This window comes from Mustela putorius, unplaced genomic scaffold (genome assembly GCF_011764305.1).
Source record: "Mustela putorius furo isolate JIRA1106 unplaced genomic scaffold, ASM1176430v1.1 tig00003853_pilon_pilon_pilon, whole genome shotgun sequence".
Classification (NCBI taxonomy): Eukaryota; Metazoa; Chordata; class Mammalia; order Carnivora; family Mustelidae; genus Mustela; species Mustela putorius.
In genome coordinates, this window is record NW_025422005.1 from 43,986,614 (window position 1) to 44,007,951 (window position 21,338).

Consider the following 21,338-nt stretch of genomic DNA (forward strand, 5'->3'; position numbering starts at 1 on the left):
AAGTCAAAATGTACTTAGTTCCCTAACCTTAATAACTTTCTCTCTTTCAAGCCTCATACAAGTTTATATTTACCTTGGCTCCTCCAGATTGGCAAGCTGGTAAAGCATGTCAAACACATTACATACGAGTGCCATCACAACACCAGGGAGTGATTTCTCCTGAGGGAAAAAAGCAAACTGTAAATACAAACTGACAAAAACATTTTCTCTTTTTCTCATCAAATATGCCAACAATAAAATTACAAGTTCTGAAAGAGTGGCTGCAACAAAGCTTGAGGGGAGCAGTGTGCTCACCTGAGGAACAGAGACTGGCGGGACCACAACATTCTAGAGACTGTTACCTGGGCTCTCCCCAACCACCTGCTGGTGAGGGGTTAAGGTGCCAAAAGGCAGGCAGTGGAAGAGAAGTAAAATGATGGGCAGGTACAATTAATAGAATGGACAGCAGACTCCACTGAAAGCTGATCAGAGCTCGTCAGGAGCAAACAAGGCAATGACTGATTGAAAAGCAAAATGAAAGTAGTACATGGATATACACACTCCAGACAATAGGTAGAAGCAGCTTACATGTGACTAAAGTACGGGTTTTTTTTTCTGGTTATAAAGATAAGAAACTGGATGTCACTGTAGATTGTCACATATAAGGGAACATTTTAAAATAAATTTCAGATAAACAGGAGACGATTTAGAAATGTTAAGCTTGAAGATGCTACTATGTACAGGTGTACTGCAGATATCACAGATTCACAACCAGACCACGGTGAGAAAGCAAATATTGCAAGAGTCAAATGAATTTTTTTTTGGTTTCTCAGTGCATATTAAGTTTATGCTACAGTCTATTAAGTGTACAGTAGCATCGTGTCTAAAACAATGTATATGTCTTAATTAAAAAGGACTTTATTGCTAAAGAATGCTACCCATCATGGGAGCTTTCAGCAAGTTGTGATCTTTCTGCTGGGGGAGGAGCTTCTCGGTGGTGATGGCTGCCCATGGATGCGGGTGGCCGCGGCAGTTCCTTAGAATTAGACCACCGGGAAGCTGGCTATATCAACTGACTCTTCCTTCTAAGAATGATTTCTCTGTAGCACGCGATGCTGTTTGATAGCATTTTACCCACAGAACTTCTTTCAAAATTGGAGTCAATTCTATGAGACCCTGCTGCTGCTACATGAACCAAGTTTCTGTGATATTGTGAACCTCTGATGTCATTTCAACCACCTTCATGACATCTTCACCGGGAGTACATTCCCTCCCAGGAAACCACCTTCTTTGTTCATCTGTAAGAAGCAACTGCTCACCCTCAAGTTTTACCCTGAGAGGGCGGCTGCGCAGTCCCACCTTCAGCCTCCGCTTCCTGCTCTCTTGCTCCTTCCGCCCCATCTGCAGTCACTTCCTCCCTGACGTCCTGACCCCTCAGAGTCACCCATGAGGGCTGGAACCAACTTCTTCCAAACTCCTGCTCATGATGCTATCCTGACCTCTTCCCATGAATCACGGATGTTCTAGGATGGTGAATCCTTTCTGGAAGGTTTTTATTTCACTTTGCCCAGAGCCACCAGAGGAATCACTATGGCAGTGACAGTCTTATGAACCGAATTCCTTAATCAGAAGGCTGGAATGACTCCGTGATCCATGGGCTGCAGAACAGATGCTGTGTCAGAGGGATTCAAACACTTACCTCGTCCGTCTCCATCAGGGCTCTTGGGTGACCAGATGTACTACTGTCAGTGAGCAGGAATATTTTGAAAGGAATCTTTTTTTCTGAGGAGGTCTCAATAGGAGGCTTAAAATACTCAGTAAACCATCTTGTAAACAAGTATGCTGTCATCTAGGCTTTGTTGTTCTGTTTACAGAACACTAAAGTATAGATTTAGCAAAATTCTTGAGGGTCCTGGGGCTTTATGAATGGCAAATGAGCACCGGTTTTAACATAAAGTCACGAGCTGCATGAGCCTCTCCCATGCAAGTCAGCCCGGCCTTTGAGGCTTTGAGGCCAGGTGCTGACTTCTCTGCAGCTGTGGACGTCTCACACGGCATCTTCCCCGACAGAAGGCTGCTCTGTCTACACTGAACATCTGTTGTTCAGTGCATCCACCTTAACGAATGATACGAGCTGGAGCTTCCGGATCACCTGATGCGGCGTCTACATGGGCACTGATTGCTTCACCTTGTCCTTCTACGTTATGGAGGCGGCTTCTTTCCCTAAACCTCACAAACCCACCTCTGCTGCTTCCAGCCTTCCTTCTGCAGCTTCCTCACCTCCCTCAGCCTTTACAGAATGGAGAAGGGCTCGGGCCTTGCTCCGGGTCAGGCTTGCCTTAAGGGAATGTGATGGCTGGTTTGCTCTTCTATCCCGGCTGCTCACACTTCCTCCACGTCAGCAGTAAGTCTGTTCCACTTTCTTATCATCCATGTGTTCCCTGGAGCAGCGCTCTCAGTTTCCTGCAGGAACTTGTCCTTTGCTTTCACAGGCATACTGCTGTGCTGCCTGGCTAGGTGTTTGGTGCAAGAGGCTTCACTTTTGGCCTAACTCTGCTTCTGACCTGCCTTTCTAAGCTTAATCATTTCTAGCTTTTGATTTAAAGTGAGACGTAGAGCTGTTCCTCCCACTTGAATGCTCAGAGGCCATTAGAGGGTTATTAATTGGCCTCATTTCAATACTGTTTGTTTCAGGGAATAAAGGGCCCAAGGAGAGGGAGAGAGATGTGGGAACAGCTAGTTGTGGAGCAGTCAGAACACACACAACATCTATGAAGTTTGCTGTCTTACATGGGCACAGTTTGTGGTGCCCCAAAATAATTACAATAGTAACACCACGGATCACTGACCATAGATCATCATGACATGACTTATATATGACAAATATAAGAATGTAAAGTTTAAAATACTGTGAGAAGTACCAAAATGTGACACAGACACACAAAGTCAGCAAATGCTGTTGAGAAAATGGTACCAGTGGACTTGGTTGGTACAGAGTTGACACCAAGTTCGATTTATAAAAAACATACCATGTGCAAAATGCAATGAGTGAAGGCATGCTTGTACATTGTTTCTGCTGTGATTAACTGTTATACTACTACTCTGAGTGGGAGCTTTCTTAAATTCTTCCTATTACATAAGTTTAGCCACTTAAAAAAAGAAAAGAAAAGAAAAGAAAAAACCCATTACACTAATACTAGCCCTAAGGAGTTCTTGAGATCTAAAGTAAGTTTATGCCAAGTTAGAAAAAAAATGACAGTATACAAAAATCTTCTATTTAGAATTAAAGCAATACATATAACTATGGAAAAAAACCTCACGTGCTGTTTAAGTATCTTTACATGATGTCTGGTGTGATCTTACTTTCTAGACTGAAAAAGTGAAGAAGCAGAACCAGGCCCATCTTCTGTACTCTGGTACCAAGCTCTGTCCTGACCCACAAAGGGTATCAAGTAAATGGCGGATTCATGGAATCACTGGGCAAATACTGAGTACTTACTATGTGCTAGGCACTCTTTTCGGGGCTGGGGATACAACAATGAGCAAAACAGACAGAAGGCAGCTCTCACGGCATTTCAGTGTATCTCACCGGGGAGAGAGAGGCATTAAATAAGATAAAACATACACTATGTTAAAGTAAATCAGGAAGGGAGATACGAAGTGCAGGGATGGTGTTAAAAATGCAAACAGGATTGCCAAAGAAGGCTCACTGAGAAGGCAACATCCAAGTGAGAGCTGAAGAACGTGAGAGAGGACCACCAGGATACTGGGGAAGAATATTCCAGACACAGGGAAGTGCAAGTGTAAAGACCTTACTAAATACAAGGACCATGGAGGCCAGTATAGCTGGGGCAGTGGCGGGTTGGGGGGGGGGTCGGGGGAGGTGATCTCAGAGAAGTCCCAGGAGATGAGCCCTATAGGGCCCAGCAGACTCTGCCTCCTGCTCTGCGGGAGATGATGCCCTGGAGCACTGGAGCAACACGTGTCTGCTGTTCAAGCAGAGCCCAGGCTGCTGGGTGCTGCACAGAGGAGACACTGAAGCGGTGTTGGGGCAGAGCTGGGAGAGCAGGCCAACATGGACAAATTCCTTCAGGTGAGGCATGACAACTGCCTGGACCCATGTGGAAGCCATGGAGGCAGACAAGAGTAGCTAGATTCGAGATGCATTTTGAAGGCAGAGTCGAGGATCTGCAGGACTCGCTCAGCTCTCCCCTTCCTCTCTGGCTACTCTGTCGTCTGCCCTGCCAGGTCCTCTCCACCCTCGATCTCTACGCAAAGCTGCTCCCTGGCTCCATCCTCTGAGCTCTCTGTCTACACTTGCTGTTCCCTTTGGAGGAACCTCATCAGTCAGGACTTGTCCAACAGAAAAGGACTCAGCCCACCGAGCCTATGTGGGCCACAGGCCCAAGTATGAAGATGACCAACCTGACCTGCCCGTGGATGCCCCCCGCCGCCCCCGTACCTGCTCCATGGCGTATGAGGAGCTAAAGACCCCACTGCCGCTGCTGCTGGAGCTGGTCGAGGAGTCCGCCGAGCTCCCGGATGGGGTCCCACTGCCTGATGTCTTCACCGTGAGGATCTGTTCATCAGAAAAGCCCAGCTGGTGGAGGAGCTTTTGATCTTTATTCACTGTCAGCTGCAAAAAGTGGTTTCTTAATTAGCGGGAGGGAAAGGAGGATGAAGGTATGGCTGTCAGGCCGAAGGGCCAGATGGCTGGTGCAGACCTACCAGACTGTCGTTGGTAAATATCTGTATGTTGTCCACAGGCGAGCACAACTGCTTGGCTATTTTCCACCGCACGCTCCCTATGGTCTCATTACTGTGGGCCTGCACAATCAGATCAAACACCGCTTGTGAGGAGGAAATGGGTGCCGGCCACTGTTCCAGAAGCCAGGAACATGGAAGAGACCCCACAGACAACTCACCCCTTTCACAGTAATTCAATGTCCACCTTCCCACCTCTGCCCTTGCCATCTCGTGAAATCAAATCTCAAGTCCTGCTGCGGAGTCTCCACGCTCTTCTGTTCTCTGCACGCTCCACCACCAGCTATCCTGCCTGTCACCGAATGAGCCACCCAAGTCCCACGGCAGGGCCTCTGTCCCTACAGCTCCCTTCACTTGGAATGTTCTTCCCCAGAAACAACTTGCTGTCACTTCATTCCATCTTTGCTCAAATGTCACCATCTCAGAGAGAACTTCCCTGCCCTTTTTTTTTTTTTTTGAAGATTTTATTTATTTGAGAGAGAGAAAGGATGAGAAAAAGAGCATGAGAGGAGAGAGGTCAGAGGGAGAAGCAGATTCCTTGCCGAGCAGGGAGCCCGATGTGGGACCTGATCCTGAGACTCCAGGATTATGACCTGAGCCAAAGGCAGTTGCTTAACCAACTGAGCCACCCAGGCGCCCCCTGCTCATCTTTTTAAGACGCTTTACATATATGCACCACTCTCTACCAAATCATCCAGCTTTATTCTTACTCCTTGAAACACCCATTACCACCCGATACTGTATCACATGCCTACTTATATGCCTTCTACCCCATCATTTCCCTTTCACTGCAGGTGTTTAGTCTGAATTTGTTGACCAAACGGCTTGTAGCTTATGCAGCTATCCCAGTCCATACTGCTCTCGAGAAAGTAACAAGACAATCCGAGAATGGCCCCCAGGATCAGCGCAAACCTACCTCTACAGTAAAGGTATCTTTGGTAGACTCATACGTAACATTGAGAGTTAAAAGATGTCCATGAAACGAGGCCCCATGAGGTAGAATAGTTCGTGGAACAGAGTAAAAATCCTTGAAAAAGAAGTCAAACAAGTCAGACGTCGTGCGTCACTGAAATATCTTAGAAACACACACTTAACACAAGTTTAACGATACAATGATAAAGTGGCTTTAAAAAGACAGGCTTACCTCTATAGTGATCACATAGCGTTCGGCCAGAAGCAGCAATCTCTCGATTATTACAAGTTTAGTGGATCTATGGATTAAAAAAAATTTTTTTGGAACATATATGAAAAGAATTGCTTGATTCCGGTCTGCTTCACTCAAACCCAAACAGTTAGCACTCACTGGTCTAAGGCTGAAATCTGCAGAGACTAAACTTCCCCTGCACCCAAGGTGGGGGGAGCGGTGGCTCAACCAGCTCACAGCTGGGACATACCCATAGAGTCAGGGAGGACAGCATCTCTCCTCTCCTGTCTTCTCTCTTTGTAAACAGCTGTTCTGTAAAGAGAGGACCTGGGTCTCCAGGTCTATTTGTCTGCCAATCCCCAAGAAGAAACTATCAGTGAGTTTGAGTCTCATAATCTTACAACTAAAATACACCACATGATTTGGTAAACATGGACCAAGTGTTACCAAGTTCTGACCTGCCTGAAAATCAGAAGATGAATAAAAGCCAGTAAGTCTACCACAAATAACACCTGCTGTTTTAATGAGCCAGAGGATGAAGAGGAAGTGAAGGATAAACAATTGTTTATCTGGTTTAAAAGAACATTCTGTGTAAATAAGAATTTATTATTCCACTGGTTTTCAAAGTACTTCAGAAGTCAGCAGGCACTGAGAGACAACCATGTCTAGAACATATGGCCAGGAAGTGTGGAGCTCTAGCACACCTGAAAATGAAGTCCCTTTTGGTTAGACTCAGGGTGTATTACTAATTATCTGAATTCACAGGACTCCAACATGCAGCAAGCTTATACATTCACAGCTCCATATTTTACGAAAGAGAACATTATATGTGTTAACATCAAGAGATGAAAATCCAAGTGCCCTTAATTGAAACATGTGCTATTCCAGAAAATCTAGGCATTTCAAATACAGGTATTTCTAAATCTGAAAAAAAAGGTACTACCATTTTCTAACAATTGGTTCATTTTGCTGATCAGCAGTATTGGAAATTTCACTTTAAAAAGAATGGATTAGGAGTGCCAGGATGGCTCAGTGCGTTAAGCCTCTGCCTTTTCAGCTTGGGTCATGATGTCAGGGTCCTGGGATTGAGCCCCACATCGGGCTCTCTGCTTGGCGGGGAGCCTGCTTCCCTTCCCCCCACCCCTTCTGCCTACTTGTGATTTCTCTGTTAAATAAATAAATAAAATCTTAAAAAAAAAAAACCAAATAGAATTTATTAAACACATTTTAATAGTTCTGTTGAACACATTTAACAGAGTTCTAAATCCTTTCCAGCTATGGGCAAGACTAGAATTTGATACTTAGATGGAAAATCCTTAGAAATATCTAAGTGCTAATAGTAAGTGAATGAGTGAATTTATTTATGCCTCCATAATGAATTAAATCACAGACAGCATCACAGAACACTGTGTAGAGGAGGGAATAACTCCTGCCCTCCCAAAGACGGGACAATTAGAGTCACTGAGAAGTCCTTCCAAAACCAGTGAAATAAGATTGACTACAATGTCCTGGTTCAAATGCGAGTTAAAAAAAATTTTTTTTTTGCAAGTTTGAAATTTTATATTATTAAAAGTGTTTAGAGTTTTTAACAAGAAAAAAATGATCCTATGATTTTGCTCTGTACGCATTCAAACATGAACTGATTCAGAATAAAAATTATTTAGTAAAAAGAGAAAAACAGAAAACACACTTATTTAAAGATGTTCCAGTTTGGAAATCCCAATCCAATAGCCCAATCCAATAGTTCATTAATGCATTTCTCTTCTGGTTTGCCAGACAAATGAATCATTAAGGACCTAGGCAGGGACTGATCACATCTTACAAACATGTAATTAGGAATTCTCAATGCACATTCTCCACCAAAGTCTTATTTGAAATACACTTCCATCAATGTGGGAACGCAAAGGTCATGTTAGTGTTTTTATCATGAGCTGAATCTACAATCACTTTCTACTATCTTAACTATTTTTGGTAAGGTTTTATTTTATTATTATTTTTAAGTATTTATTTATTTATTTATTTGAAAGAGAGAGAAAGACTGAGAGAGCAGAAACAGGGAGGAGAGCGGGGCTACATCCCAGGACTCTGGGATCATGACCTCACCCAAAGGGGCAGATGCTTAAGCAACTGAGCCCCTCAGGTGCTCCTGTAAGATTTTATTTTTAAGTAATCTCTACAAGCAATGTGAGGTTCAAACTCACAAGTTGCATGCCTTAACAACTGAGCCAGCCAGAGGCCCCACTTTCTGCCATTTTATTTTTATTTATTTATTTTTAAGATTTTATTTATTTGACAGACAGAGATCACAAGCAGGCAGAGAGGCAAGCAGAGAGAGAGGGAAGCAGGCTCCCTGCTGCAGAGAGCCCAATGCGGGGCTTGATCCCAGGACCCTGGGATCATGACCCCAGCCGAAGGCAGAGGCTTTAACCCACTGAGCCACCCAGGCACCCCTTTTCTGGCATTTTAAAAAGAGCTCCAAGAGGGCTGAGTTGTATTGGCATCTCTCTCATGTTAAAAAAATATTGCTACTTAGTACTCAACTCATTTTTTAAAAAAGATGAAAAGATGAAGAATATAAGGATTTATTGTTTTGACTCCTTTTCTAAAGGAAGGCTTTAAAAAGAAAAAAGAACTGTAAATTAACAAATACAAAGACCTTCCAAGAGTAGAAAATGACAATCTGAGTACCCATCACTAGAGGGCAGCAAAGTAAGCCTTGTTGGGAGCACCTGCCAAAGTTTCCTGGGCACCACCAGTTTGGGGCTACTAAAAACAAAGTGCTTGTAAAACCTCACAGTACTATTTGAGCTCCTTCAGTCTAACGTTCCTGAATACGCATCTTCGTTCCTTACCACAGCAAACAACTATAGCAAATACTGAGCTCAGATTTCCCTGATAATATCTGTCAACATTAAACACAGTAATGTGGTCACAGACATCAGTTCAAAACTACAACACAAATATTTGGTGATGAAGTTCTTAATAAAAATTATTTTGAGAAAAAATGTAAAGGAAATACTATTTCAACTATGATGATATTACAATGCACGATTTTAACTAGCCATCATCTGCCATTTCATTTTGCTTATGCTGTAAATGCCCTGATTTGGGCACAAGGAGAAAACTGCTCTTCATACAATGAATATATCTGGTAGTCTGTCGCAAAGAGTAGGTTACTCCTGTTACGTAGAGTCAAAGTAAAGGGATTTAAATACCACCCCCCCCCCGCCCCAAATTAACAACAGAAGTTGTCCACTAGGCAGAGGGGAGGGGCAGAGCAGTGCTTGGGTGGTGGTGATGATGACCTACAGATCTTGAGGGAAAGACATACAGATTTGGGGAAGTATGATGGGGTCATACAATTTCTCGGGATATGACTATTTGCAAAAATTAAGACATAAAAGGAGGAAATCCACAACTGAGACATCTCCAAAAAGAGCTGCCAGTTATTTTTTATTTTTTTGAACTGAAAAAAGAAAACACACACACACACACACACACACACTCCTGCATCAGGCAAGGACGTGCCATCACTCCTGCGCACTTACCTATATGGAGACTGAACTGACGTTGCTACAGTAGGCATAGCAGTCGCTGTCAGCATTTTTGTTGCTCTCGTCACAGCATGCGTCAGAGTGGGGCCGCCAAGGGCTGAGCTGGCTGCCTATGAAACAGAACCAATCATTCTCTATCAGGGTTTTCTCAAACCTCAGCTTTACTGATATGTGGGGCTGGAAACCTTTGTTGGAGGGCTTTCTGGGCTTCACAGGATGTTTGGCAACCTCTCTGACCTCCTGTCACTACCCACCTACCACGAGGTACCAGTGGGAACTCTCTGGCTGTGACAACCACAAAGGTGTCTGGACATTGCCAAACGATCTCCGGGAGGCAGGAGCAGCTCCAGTGGAAAACTACTGTTCTACATATGTTAAAACTTAATTGGTACCTCATTTAAGGTCCTTGAATATTTTAAATGGTTTCTAATGATGACCTATCTGGATGAAGTCACAACCTGGAAAATTCTGTATGGATTCGAGCACATAGTCATTATCAGAAGGTTTAACTTATTGACATTTGGGGGCAGCAGCCTATGTTTTTGGAATACTCTCCATTAGGTATAAAATTTAAACATGAGTTAAGAATGAAAGTGACTGCTTAATGCTTTAACCATCATGCTGGAGCTATAAGGCACTAGAAACAGATTGAGATAGTATCACACAGTAGACTTCTAATGGACAAAGAACATCAATACCACCAACTACTGAGTGTCCTTCTGGGCCTTTAGTAACATTTAAGATATAGTCTTGGGTGAAAATGGAGATGGGTAGGAAAAGCCAATTCTTTCATGAAACTCCTTGACAGAAAGAGAAAACAGAGAAAAGAATCTATTAGAAATGTGGAATGTGGGGCGCCTGGGTGGCTCAGTGGGTTAAGTCTCTGTCTTCTCAGGTCATGATCCCAGGGTCCTGGGATTGAGCAGTGCATCGGGCTCCCTGCTCAGTGGGGAGCCTGCTTCTCCCTCTCCCACTCCCCCTGCTTGCATTGTCTCTCTCCCTCTGTCAAATAAACAAACAAAATCTTTAAATAAATAAATAATTTTTAAAAACCAAGTAAAGATTAAAAAAAGAAAGAAAGAAAGAAAGAAACGTGGAACGTATAGCAGATCTGTTTTCTGAAGACAGTTCCTATACCCCAAAACAGGGGGTGGGTGGAGTGGGGTAGAGGGGTGGTGGAAAGAGAAGGAAAGCTTTCTCATAAAGGACACTTCTGTACTGGGGGAATCAAGGCAAATGTCTGTTCCCTGTGTGACAATAAGGTACTGTCGACAAATTCTTTAGTAGAATCCAGCCACAAATATCAATATTTTACAAGATCCCAATATTAAAGGAAAAACATCAAAGCATTTATTTCAAAAAGAGGCTCAAATGAAATACAGAAACAGGTTCAAATGAGATTTACCACTCACTTCTAATCTCGTGTAACAATCAGCAATAAATTTCTTATGTAATGATACAGAATCCTAAAAGTAAGAGATAAAAGAAATTAAAATGAATCTGACATTTAGTTGCAATCATTATTAAGAGCAAAACATCAAAATAAAGTGAATTTTGGGGCATACCAAAGGTGAAAACTTATCAATAAAAATACATATATAATCTTCTGTGCACGAGCACCCACCTTCTTTAATCTAGGATTTAGGTTAATATAACTATAGTTTATGATTAACTGAATAGCTTCATTAGCAATTTCTTCATCAGGTGATTCCATGGCTATTTTCCAAATAAAATCCATTCCTATCAATTCCAGCTTTTCTACATACTGTTCAAAAGAAAAAAAATTATATAGTACACCAAAATTACAGACAATTATCTTTTATTATATCACTCAGTCTACCCCTTTCAGGTTAATATGAATTAAGGCTGCAAAAACCAAGCTACACACGAGAGTACTGTTGTACTGATTTGGAACTTTAAAACAAAGAAAAAGAAAAAAACACAAACACTGGGCTATGTCCATGGCAACCAGGATAGTTATGGAGTGCTGTCTCCAGATATTGCTAAACCCAAGCTGGAAATACACCCAGACAGGCTACAGAAGAGGAAACACATAGGAGTGAGGTGGGCACCATATTCAGTTTTTCTCCAAAGGGCAAGAGAGCCAGGCTAGAAGGGGTTAATAATCCTTGAGGCTCAATATGGTCTGCCCAAAGCTCAGTTCAAGGGACAGTATCCAGGCCTTAGAGATTTCATAAAAATTCTTGCCATCCAGAAGCTACATCTTGAATCAAGAGTTATGCCTTAGAAAAGAGAGTTACTTTTTGTCTCCTTTCTTAAGGTCCACATGTAAATATAAACATATGCTATATACATTCTATGGGTCCTCATTCTCCTGATTCATGGACTGTTCCTAAAAATTTCTCCCCAAATCCCCGCCACTGTGATGAACTAAAGATTCATCTTCAGAATTAAAGATGTTGTAACTTTTTAGGAACATGTCCATTACCAGATCTGAGGAGTTGGAAGCTTCGATGAAACAACCCCTCCCCTACATTCACCCAGCCACAGGAGGCTGCCGGCTGCCCTAGGTCAGCAAGAAGCATGGAGGGATTTGGGAGTCAACTGTACTCTCACCATGCTGGATAGGGGGGCCTCCGTTATGCTCTAAGAGAAGCCCTGCAGTCAGTGCAGTTGAGGAGACACCCATTCTTTAACAAAATTACAACACTTTTGTTGTGTTTTACTAGATTATCCAAACTACCCAGATTTCAGAATAATGTACTCACCAACTGAGCTCCTTGTCGTTTCAATCGATGATCACAAAGATTCACATTTTCAAAAAAAGTCTTAAATAAGTTAAAACCTGAAATTACAGAAGGTCAGATAAATTCACACACTCTAAGTACCACAGATAATCAATGAAAAGCGTCAAAGTATCTCAAGAACCCAAACTGTAAAACTCTTAGTACAAAACAGACATAAATCTTCAAGACCCTGGATTAGGCAATGCTTTGTTAGATATGGTACCAAAAGCACAAACAACAGCAGAAAAAACAGATAAACTGGGTCTCATCAAAATCTAGAACTTTGTGCTTCAAAGGACTACAAGAGTGTGAAAAGTCTATCCACTGAATGTGACAAAATATTTTCAAATCATGTATCTGGTAAGGAGATACTATGCAGAATATACAGCTCAGCAATAATGACAAGCCAACCTATAGTGGACAAAAGGTTTGAACAGACATTTTTCCAAAGAATATATACATACAGCCAATAAACACATGCCCAGATGCTCATTAGTATCAGTCATCAGGGAAAGGCACACTGAAACCACGAGATAACCCTTGACACACACCACAGCAAGAATAAAGATGACAGACAGTAACAAGTGTTGGCGAAGATGCTGCTGGGAGGATTAAAAACAGTGCAGCCACTTTGCAAAATAGTTGGACAGTTCTTCAAATGTTAGTTCCAGGATACAATTCCACTCCTTGGTATACATCAAAGACAAATGAAAACTAATGTCCATACAAAAACTTGTACATAAAATGCTTATAGCAGTGTTATTGGTCATAGCCAAAAAGTGGCAAAATAAGCCAGAGAGTAACAACTCAGTGTCCATCCACTGATGGACGGATAAATAAAATGTGGGACAGATAAATAAAATTTCAATGGAATATTATTCAGCCATAAAATGAAATGAAATACTGATACATCCTACCATTTGACCATTTGAGCTATCGGGCCATATAATTTAAAATTAATCATATACCATTCACAAAAAAAGGAACTTAGCTGTGATTATAAACATATGTATACAGAGATGTAAAGAAAAGTCCAGAAGGATATTCCAGACTGAGAAGCGGACTTCAGAGGAGAGGACAGAAAAATTTCTTAAAGAACTGAGAAAAAAAGATTTTACATTGTTTTCCTACCATTCATTGTGATTTCATATGACTCCAATTTAAGAATTTTCTCCTTGAAAAGCTGCTGTTGAACATCACTCTCGAGATCATGTTGCCCTTTTGTAAACCATTCAAAACACATCTGTGGATCAAGACAAATGTTATTCTATAAGTAAAATCCGTTTCAGGTAAATACATACTCCAAAGTGGGAAAGTGAATAAAAGTTTAAACCTTTAAAAATATTTATTGATGAAATACCACTGAAAACTGAAATGCCTGGTACTCTGGAACTAAATAAAGCAGTTCTAGCAACCTTTACCCCAGATAATGCAAATATAGACTCACATCGTTCAATGGAACTTAAACTTGGGCTTCTCCACTAATGTTTATTAACAAGCCTGGCTATGTATGTGCCAATGACTGTGCTAGGCAAGGGCACGTATATAGTCCTTTCGACAATACTATCAAGCAGTTATAATTCTGTAAAATGAGATGAGCCAACAGTAATTCATTGTTAAAATACGCCAAGTCAGGTGTTCTGCTCCTGGTTTAATCTAGTTTCAGCTGCTTAATTATAGTTTAAAAAAAATCTGTCTAGGCATTTATTTTTCTTTGTGTTTCTGGGGTACAACATCATTACAGGGACTCAAAGTTCTGGTTGGTAACTCGAAATTAGTTCCATGGGAGGGAGAAAAAACATAAGACACAATAAGAATTCTGTAGCTGTGCTAGCTGTGAATTTGATTTTACCCGGAATGGTATAAAAATTACTAAAGAACTCATATATTTAGATCATAGATATAAATTACATAAAATATTTTTTCAGCACTTATAGTTCCTGGCCTGTTAGTACAATGTATGCTTAGCAAATTGAGAAGTATTTAGAATTAAAGAAGTGAAACCCACAAAAAATATGAGACACCCAGAAAAGGTAAAATATTTAAGTTCCACTTCTGCCTTATTTTACCCACACTACCGTCTTCTTACCTCTCTATCTAATTCACAGACATCCTGGCCAGTCACAAGACACTCCCAGATTTCCTTGGCACGATTCCAACCCAGATACAGTGTAGCTTCTTGTAAGAAAAATGCTAGAAATTTTAGATGGGCCTCTAAATACTGCAAAAAGAAGTAATGTTAATTAGTTAACTCCAGGCACTCCTTCCTAAAATGAAAATGAAGAACAAATCTTTTTAATTAAAAAAAGAGTTCTACCTAACACTTTCTCATATAATTTAGGGTAATATAAATGTGAGACATCTGTTTGTAAGCTGACAGCACAATGTAGTAGAAGCTACTTGCAGTCTATTACCAATTCCAGTTGACTTAGGATGTCAGTAAAATATCATCTCAGCCATCTCAAAGTAAAACACCAAACTCACAAGCAGTGAGTTAAGATTTTTCTAATTTTTAAAAACAAGGTTACTAACCAGTAAGAAAACTATTTGTTTTTAAAGAAACAAAACAACTCTTCAGAGAACCTGACAATTACTATTTCCCATGAAAGACAAAAGAAAGGTGGTGATCTTTATCACAGGCCGTTTTTTAGGTGATTTACTGAAAGATTTACCCAGAAATAACACTTTTTTCAACTTTTGTTTTAAAAAGATTGCAGTCAAAACAAAACCCGTTAGGTCACTACAAAGATACCTCAGGCTACCTCTTTCAGAGAGACACCCAATGAATGTAATTGTTTACAGTTCAAGTGCAAAAAGCCAGATGAGCACTGTAATCACGACACAAAAGCGCAATGGCGGGCGGATACCTCCCGGTAAGTGTATCGGCCGTCCACCAGTGTTGAACCAGTTAAGCCTCCGGGTCCAGCCACAGCGGCTGCAAGTCGATGACAGGCTATCAAACTTCCCGTTACCAATTTCACGATTTCAAAATTCTTCTTCAAGTCTTGAATAATGCTCTTGGCAGAAACAACAAAAAGAAAGATGGCATGAGAAGCTGCAGTAATTTTGTCAGTTCAACACAAACAAATAAAACCATCTAGTATGCACACAATTAAAATTAAGGGAATAAACTTCTCTGCTAATTTTCTCCTTCTACAGAGTTTTGTTTGTTTGTTTGTTTGTTTAAGGTGACTTTCCTAAGAACTATTTCACTGCCTGTGTACTTTTCTGGATCTTTCTTCCCAAATCTCTCCCACCAAGGAAGATCCAGGTCCTTAAACAACCCAATCTTCCTGAGATCAAATGTCTTCACATCTTTCCAAACACATTCCGACTTTCAAAAACTGGTATAATCATTTCAATAAATTAAGGAAATAAAAAGGAAATGAGTTAGGATAGATTAAAAGAAAAGATCCGTCGATGGGGTGCCTGGGTGGCTCAGTGGGTTAAGCCTCTGCCTTCCACTCAGGTCATGATCCCAGGGTCCTAAGATCGAGCCCCACATCAGACTCTGCTCAGCAGGGAGCCTGCTTCTCTCCCTCTCTCTGCCTGCCTCTGCCTACTTCTGCCTACTTGTGATTTCTCTCTGACAAATAAATAAATAAATAATGTAAAAAAAAAAATCTTAAAAAAAAAAGAAAGAAAAGATCCATCGAAATGAATGCAGAAGGATGTTTAAACTCAAGATTATTAGAGACTATAAATGAACTATATTAATAATCGTAAAAATGTAAAATAGTGACTTTAAAACCCAGCAATCTCTTTATGTTTCGTTATTCTAACAGCTGTGTGTCTAACTGGATAGTCACTGAACAGGGCTCTTCTCTTACCTTGTCTTGCTTTTGGTAGGTCTGTTTTATGAACGAGCGGGTGATTTCATGGAGCTGACGCAAAGCCGGCACCACCCATACAAACTGGGGGTTATTTAGCTGAGACGACTAGAGTTAAAAAGAAGTTACATCAGTTACCACTAGAAATAAAATGCAGGCTAAATTTATGGGCTATAAAAATTTCCCAAGTCAATTAGATTTTATGGCTACACATTCTATTATTTTTCTCTTCACACTGCTCATTTAGAGCGCATCTCCATGCATTCATAATTCAGTCTTCAACTTCATATTCTGCATGCAATTTCCTAAGGCCAAGAACTGCAAACAGGAGTGGATGTGAAGTGACAGTAAATGTATAGGGGTACATCAGCAAAAAACAGACGACAAGGAATTAGCAACTTCAGAGGATAGATTAAGTAGCACAGGCTGCTAGGACATGTTGGAATGAAATAAGCTGATGGCCAAAATTTACCCTGGATAATACTGAGCTGGCTGATAAGTAAAATGGTATAAAAATATGATTTTCTATAATTACATGATTAAGATACCAATGATATGATCAAGATACTGATAGTGGTCTAAATATTAAAGAAAATACTCTGGAGCTGCTTGTACATCCTAGTTAGAACAATTTTGCAAGAGAGAATTCTATTTTTATTAATTATTACAGCACTATACAGTTATACTTTGTATTTTTCATAACACTTTCAAATGTTATTTCTGAAACTGATACACGACAATCCAGATCTTTCATAGTACATATCTGAAAAGTCCGATGCTTGTGAAATGATCTTTAAAAAGAGAACTGTTCTTTAATACATAGCATCTTTTGAACTATAAGACATTTATAAAATTTGGAAGAGTGTTTAACACTATTAATCAAATTATCTATTAAGTCTCTAAAAATCTGAGTAGAAGTTTTAAGCCCTTAGCCTTTACTTAAAGGCTGGATTTTGCTTTTGTTTTTACAGCTTTCTCTTCCTTCTTCAAGTGTCTCTCTCAGATGAAGACCTATATGAGGCAGATAATACTTTGGAAAAATACACTTTCTGTCTCTGGCAGGAAAAGACTATACTACCAAATATATGTATTTGAGAGAGCTATTGCCAAAAACAGTACTGGTTTTCTTGAGGATCAGCCAATCAATCATCAAATACCCTATTTCCTGGATTCTAAGATACAGGTTTTATAAATTTCAACATTTCTGAAATTGAGGCTTCTTACAACTGTCAAAAGTAACTTAGCAGCTACTAGGTGTAGGAGTAAGGTTCTGACACAGCTGTCCTTACCTGAATGCATGTACCCTTGGCTGCATATGAAATGTATTTGTTTGTGCATCTACCTGTCGTTTTAGTTGTGACCTCATTTCTGTAGCACCAGACAAGAATGGCTTTTTAACTTAAATTTGGAACAAGGATTTGTTACTAAAATTCTTATAAAAAAAGATGGCACTATGATCTAACATCGACTAGCCTGTTGCATCTGTCAACTCAATTAAAAGCAAAGAAAACTGCCAGTGGTCTCAGTTTAAAGCATTTCTCACAGCTGGGGGAATTTGGTGTGACAGACTCAGACCCGATGAAGGGCTCTGTCACCCAGCACTAAATGTCTCTGTCCAAAGGTATACCCATAATTCGAGAGAAGCCATTTATCCTGTAATATACACATCACAATTCAATTAAGGAAAAAAAGATTTACCAAAAAGGACAAGGACACAAAATTTCATATTCTTTCACATGCCTCAAAAGTACACAGTCACTCTTGGGAGATTTCAGCAGTCAAAATCACTACTCTAGATAATGAAAAGCACTGTGCCAGTGAAGCTCTGCATACTGGTCCAAAAAGAGGCTTCCATTCAGACTCTGGGCAGGAATTTTAACAAGCGAATGGTGAAAGGAAATGTGCAATTTCTTTTTTCTTCTTTGCAAGCTTATTAGGTCTGTGATGCGGGGTCCAATCACAGGCATCTTAGAATCAGAGAAATAAGGTATATATTATAGGCCAACTATTTGCAAGACTACCTACATATTTCAGCTAAAATAGAAGAGCTGCAAAATGACAAAGAATAAAACTCTAAGGCTTAAGTCCAAACCGATACCTACTAATGATTATAAACATTAGGATATAAATATGAACCCTTCAGCAAATAATCAGATATATTAAAAAAGCATCATTATGAAAGACTTAAGTCAATTATGGCTAGAATATTTTTATTTTAACATAGAAAGTCATCCTGTGGAAGTTGTTCAATGTCCAATAAAATTAAGGAAATCCTATAAAATCGGAATTTAAAAAGTACTTCTGATATAATCTTCCTACAGTTTAGTAGTTTAACAGGAAAGTTTAGCAGTTTAACAGTTTAACAGGAAAGATGTTATTTATTTCATCGTATCTGTGACACTAGGTTGCTAAGTTACAAGAAAAATTTAAGTGATTTTTCTCTAGTTACCAAAGGGGCAAGAGACTAAGGGAAACAATTAAAATGAGCATATTGGATAATGCCTGGTAATGGAGCTGAGGTTTCGTAAGTAGGAGGTAACGGCATGTTCGAAGCAGACACTGAACGTCAGCTGAAGCCTCAGAGGTCAGGTGGTGCAGCCTACAAACCTGCACCTAAACCCTCACTCACTGTCGTTAAACAACTTTTCTCCTGGTGTCTCCCACGATGAGGGAGTTAGGAGGCGGCAGACTGTTCTCACTGAAGTGCACTGTCTTCTCATATTGAAACATGCCTCCCATGACTTCTTGGGAGACCTAAAAAGTCAGTGCAATCAAACTCTACCACAATCTAAGTCTCCGAAGAACATGTTCATATTCTTTCTTGAATTCCATTCTCAAAGCTGAACATCCCCACTTCGTCATCTGTCTTATTTTTCTGGACCTAGCCATTTATCTAGATTCATAGTACCAATTTTTTGCACAGGAGGACATTTCTTAAAAAGTCTTTCTTCCCGTTCTAACCAATCACTGTGAAACTGCACTGAGGACATCTTGCTACTCTTGCTTTCAGTTACACATTTCAGCAAATAGTGGCCACTCCACACTGGGTAAGTAAAGATTTTAGTGTCCTCAACAGGGTGAAGGGGAGGGATCAAGAGGAAGGGACGGGCATCTACTTAGAAGCTGCCAGGTGCTGTGCTGGGGGAAGCCTTAAGAGAATGACTTAGGGTTACGCAAACGCTGCTACTTGAGTAAAAATGACTTTTTTGGTTTAGTAAATTTTCTTTTTTTTTTTTGGATGAGTACATTTAAATTTTTAATTGAAGGCAAAAAGAAGTGAAATAAGAGGGAAAAGGCTGGGGGTAAACAGTGGAAGGCTAAAGGAAGCAAAGGAAAGAGGACCACGGGAGCCAAGGGTATCCTGGCAGAATCTACAAAAATGAAGTTAAGAAAAAAAGGTCAGGATTTCTGAACACAACAGTGGAATCTGGGAATTTTAAAAGTGTGAAAAGCAGAGGGGAGGGGAGTCAGAGTCAGTTGGGGGCAACAGAGGTAGCTAAGGTTGGGAGGGGAGTAAGAGGTGGGTGATCTTGTCTTACCCTTTGCTTAGTTTCTGTGTAGCCTGGCAGGGAGACATAATCCCCAATCAGCCCACCTTGCTGCCTGGCAGGAAAGGGCATAGCATAGAAAAACACCTTTAGTGGCAGAATATATCTCACCCCCCTGCCTGGAGTCATGTCCAGGGGGTTTTGATCTTCCCACTGCCCCCCTCAGCCGTGTGTACTTCCAGAGAGTATCTGTGAGCACTTAGTTCACTAGAAAGTGCTATGTAAATGCAAGGTATTGTTATCTGGAACAAAGTAACTTTACTGGGAGCAGTGGGAGATTTAAAAAAAAAAACAAAACGAAGAGTACTCCTTTCAAGTTTCACAAAATGACTCCAAAAATGGCCCTGCTGCTGTTTGAGTTCTGTCGTAAAACAACAGGCATGAATGGAGGGACTGCAGAGAGGCAGCAAAGATGCAGGGATGCCGTGGACCAACCGGGAATGCTCTGAGCCTGAGCCGCACGAGGAAGGAACAGAAGGAACGGACGGTGGGAAGGGGTTTCTGCTTTCAAAAGCCAATTTCCAGGGAACAGTCTCTTGGGTGTGGACCCCTCCCATTGAGAAAGAAACGTATCTGCTACTGAGAAGAAAAGACCACTATTGTATAGATACCCTTTTCCTCTCACTGTCACTACTGAAGGATCTAAACTCCTTACATAACTCTGGACGAGGTCCAAGTGTAAAGGTGGAGGCTGCAATAAATGATCCGGACTGCTGAGCTGAGAAAACTGGAAAAATTCGTATTGTATCTGAGAATGAGAGCAACGCTGCTGAATTAAAGGAACGATTCCTCATAGCCTGAGCACCATCAGCTCCAGGCTGCGAGTGACTTTTTGAAAATCTCTAAAGCTAGCGTGTATGTAGAAAATTCACCTGATCGAATTCCAGGGTCAGAAATTTAAACACCAACTTCTTAGGTGTCCCTAACTAAACCTGATGACCACACAGAACTTCATGAAAGACCACTGAGTCACCACAGCCTTTTAGCTGAGCGTCTCTAAATACACCAGTGAAAAGGAGCAGTGTTCAAGATCCTTTAAAGAAATACTTCTTAGAGAAAGCCAAGAAAAATGTTGAACCAATGAAATAACGGAGCCCCTGGCTAGTCACCAGAACCTTTTCTTATGTCACAGTAAGAGGAAGTCCCTCTCACTATGAGGCTCTCTGTTGGGTCTGCGCAAGCCAAGGGTCTCGGCCAGAGGAGTGCACCGCCTCTGGCCAGGGCTGCAGCTCCAGTTGAGTGGCCCTGTCAGGAGCGCCCTAGAGCACGGGAAAGCACGGGCAGGCACGGGCGGACGCTGAAGCACTGGGGCGACAGGAGAGCTCTGGTCCTCACTGCTTCCTCCACTAACCAGGATTTTCAAAGGGAGTCCCCTAAGTCCCACAGCCGAAAGGCCAGAGCCCCGAGCAGGGGAGAGCTCCCACAACAGTCGCTAGACACAGACCACCTTCTAGCCTCAGACCCCAGCAGCAGGACTATGGAATTTCTTTATGGACACCTCTGAACCAGGCACCTGAAAAATGACTGTGTGCCAGCATTGCATGAAACTCTTTCTTCCCACTCTATGGGTGCTCCTCCATTTCTCCCTCATGGCAGAAAAACAGGCATGATACTAAGCAGAATCCACTGTACTTACTAAAGTTGTGTAGACTTTGCATTTATTTTACAAAGAAAAAACTAAGTTAAAGGTGTTACAATTTTTTGGAAGCAACAAAATGAAACTACTCTGTGAACGTGACCTTGGATTCATGAATATTTAAACAGCGGCTTCT

General features: G+C 41.1%; 1 protein-coding gene across 2 annotated transcripts in view; it reads right to left on the reverse strand.

The window, feature by feature from the left end:
* USP24 (ubiquitin specific peptidase 24) overlaps positions 1–21,338 on the reverse strand; it is a 138,021-nt gene that overhangs the window by 61,207 nt on the left and 55,476 nt on the right. For both annotated transcript variants that reach the window (XM_013055630.2, XM_004751618.3), the window contains exons 17-29: positions 16,019–16,126; positions 15,056–15,205; positions 14,278–14,409; positions 13,320–13,431; positions 12,171–12,247; positions 11,066–11,206; positions 10,854–10,907; positions 9,436–9,551; positions 5,888–5,954; positions 5,660–5,770; positions 4,708–4,806; positions 4,442–4,615; positions 74–159 (exon numbers count right to left, since the gene is read on the reverse strand). In XM_013055630.2, the coding sequence (XP_012911084.1) occupies positions 74–159; positions 4,442–4,615; positions 4,708–4,806; positions 5,660–5,770; positions 5,888–5,954; positions 9,436–9,551; positions 10,854–10,907; positions 11,066–11,206; positions 12,171–12,247; positions 13,320–13,431; positions 14,278–14,409; positions 15,056–15,205; positions 16,019–16,126 (1,427 nt within the window). The remainder of the gene's footprint in view (positions 1–73; positions 160–4,441; positions 4,616–4,707; positions 4,807–5,659; positions 5,771–5,887; positions 5,955–9,435; positions 9,552–10,853; positions 10,908–11,065; positions 11,207–12,170; positions 12,248–13,319; positions 13,432–14,277; positions 14,410–15,055; positions 15,206–16,018; positions 16,127–21,338) is intronic.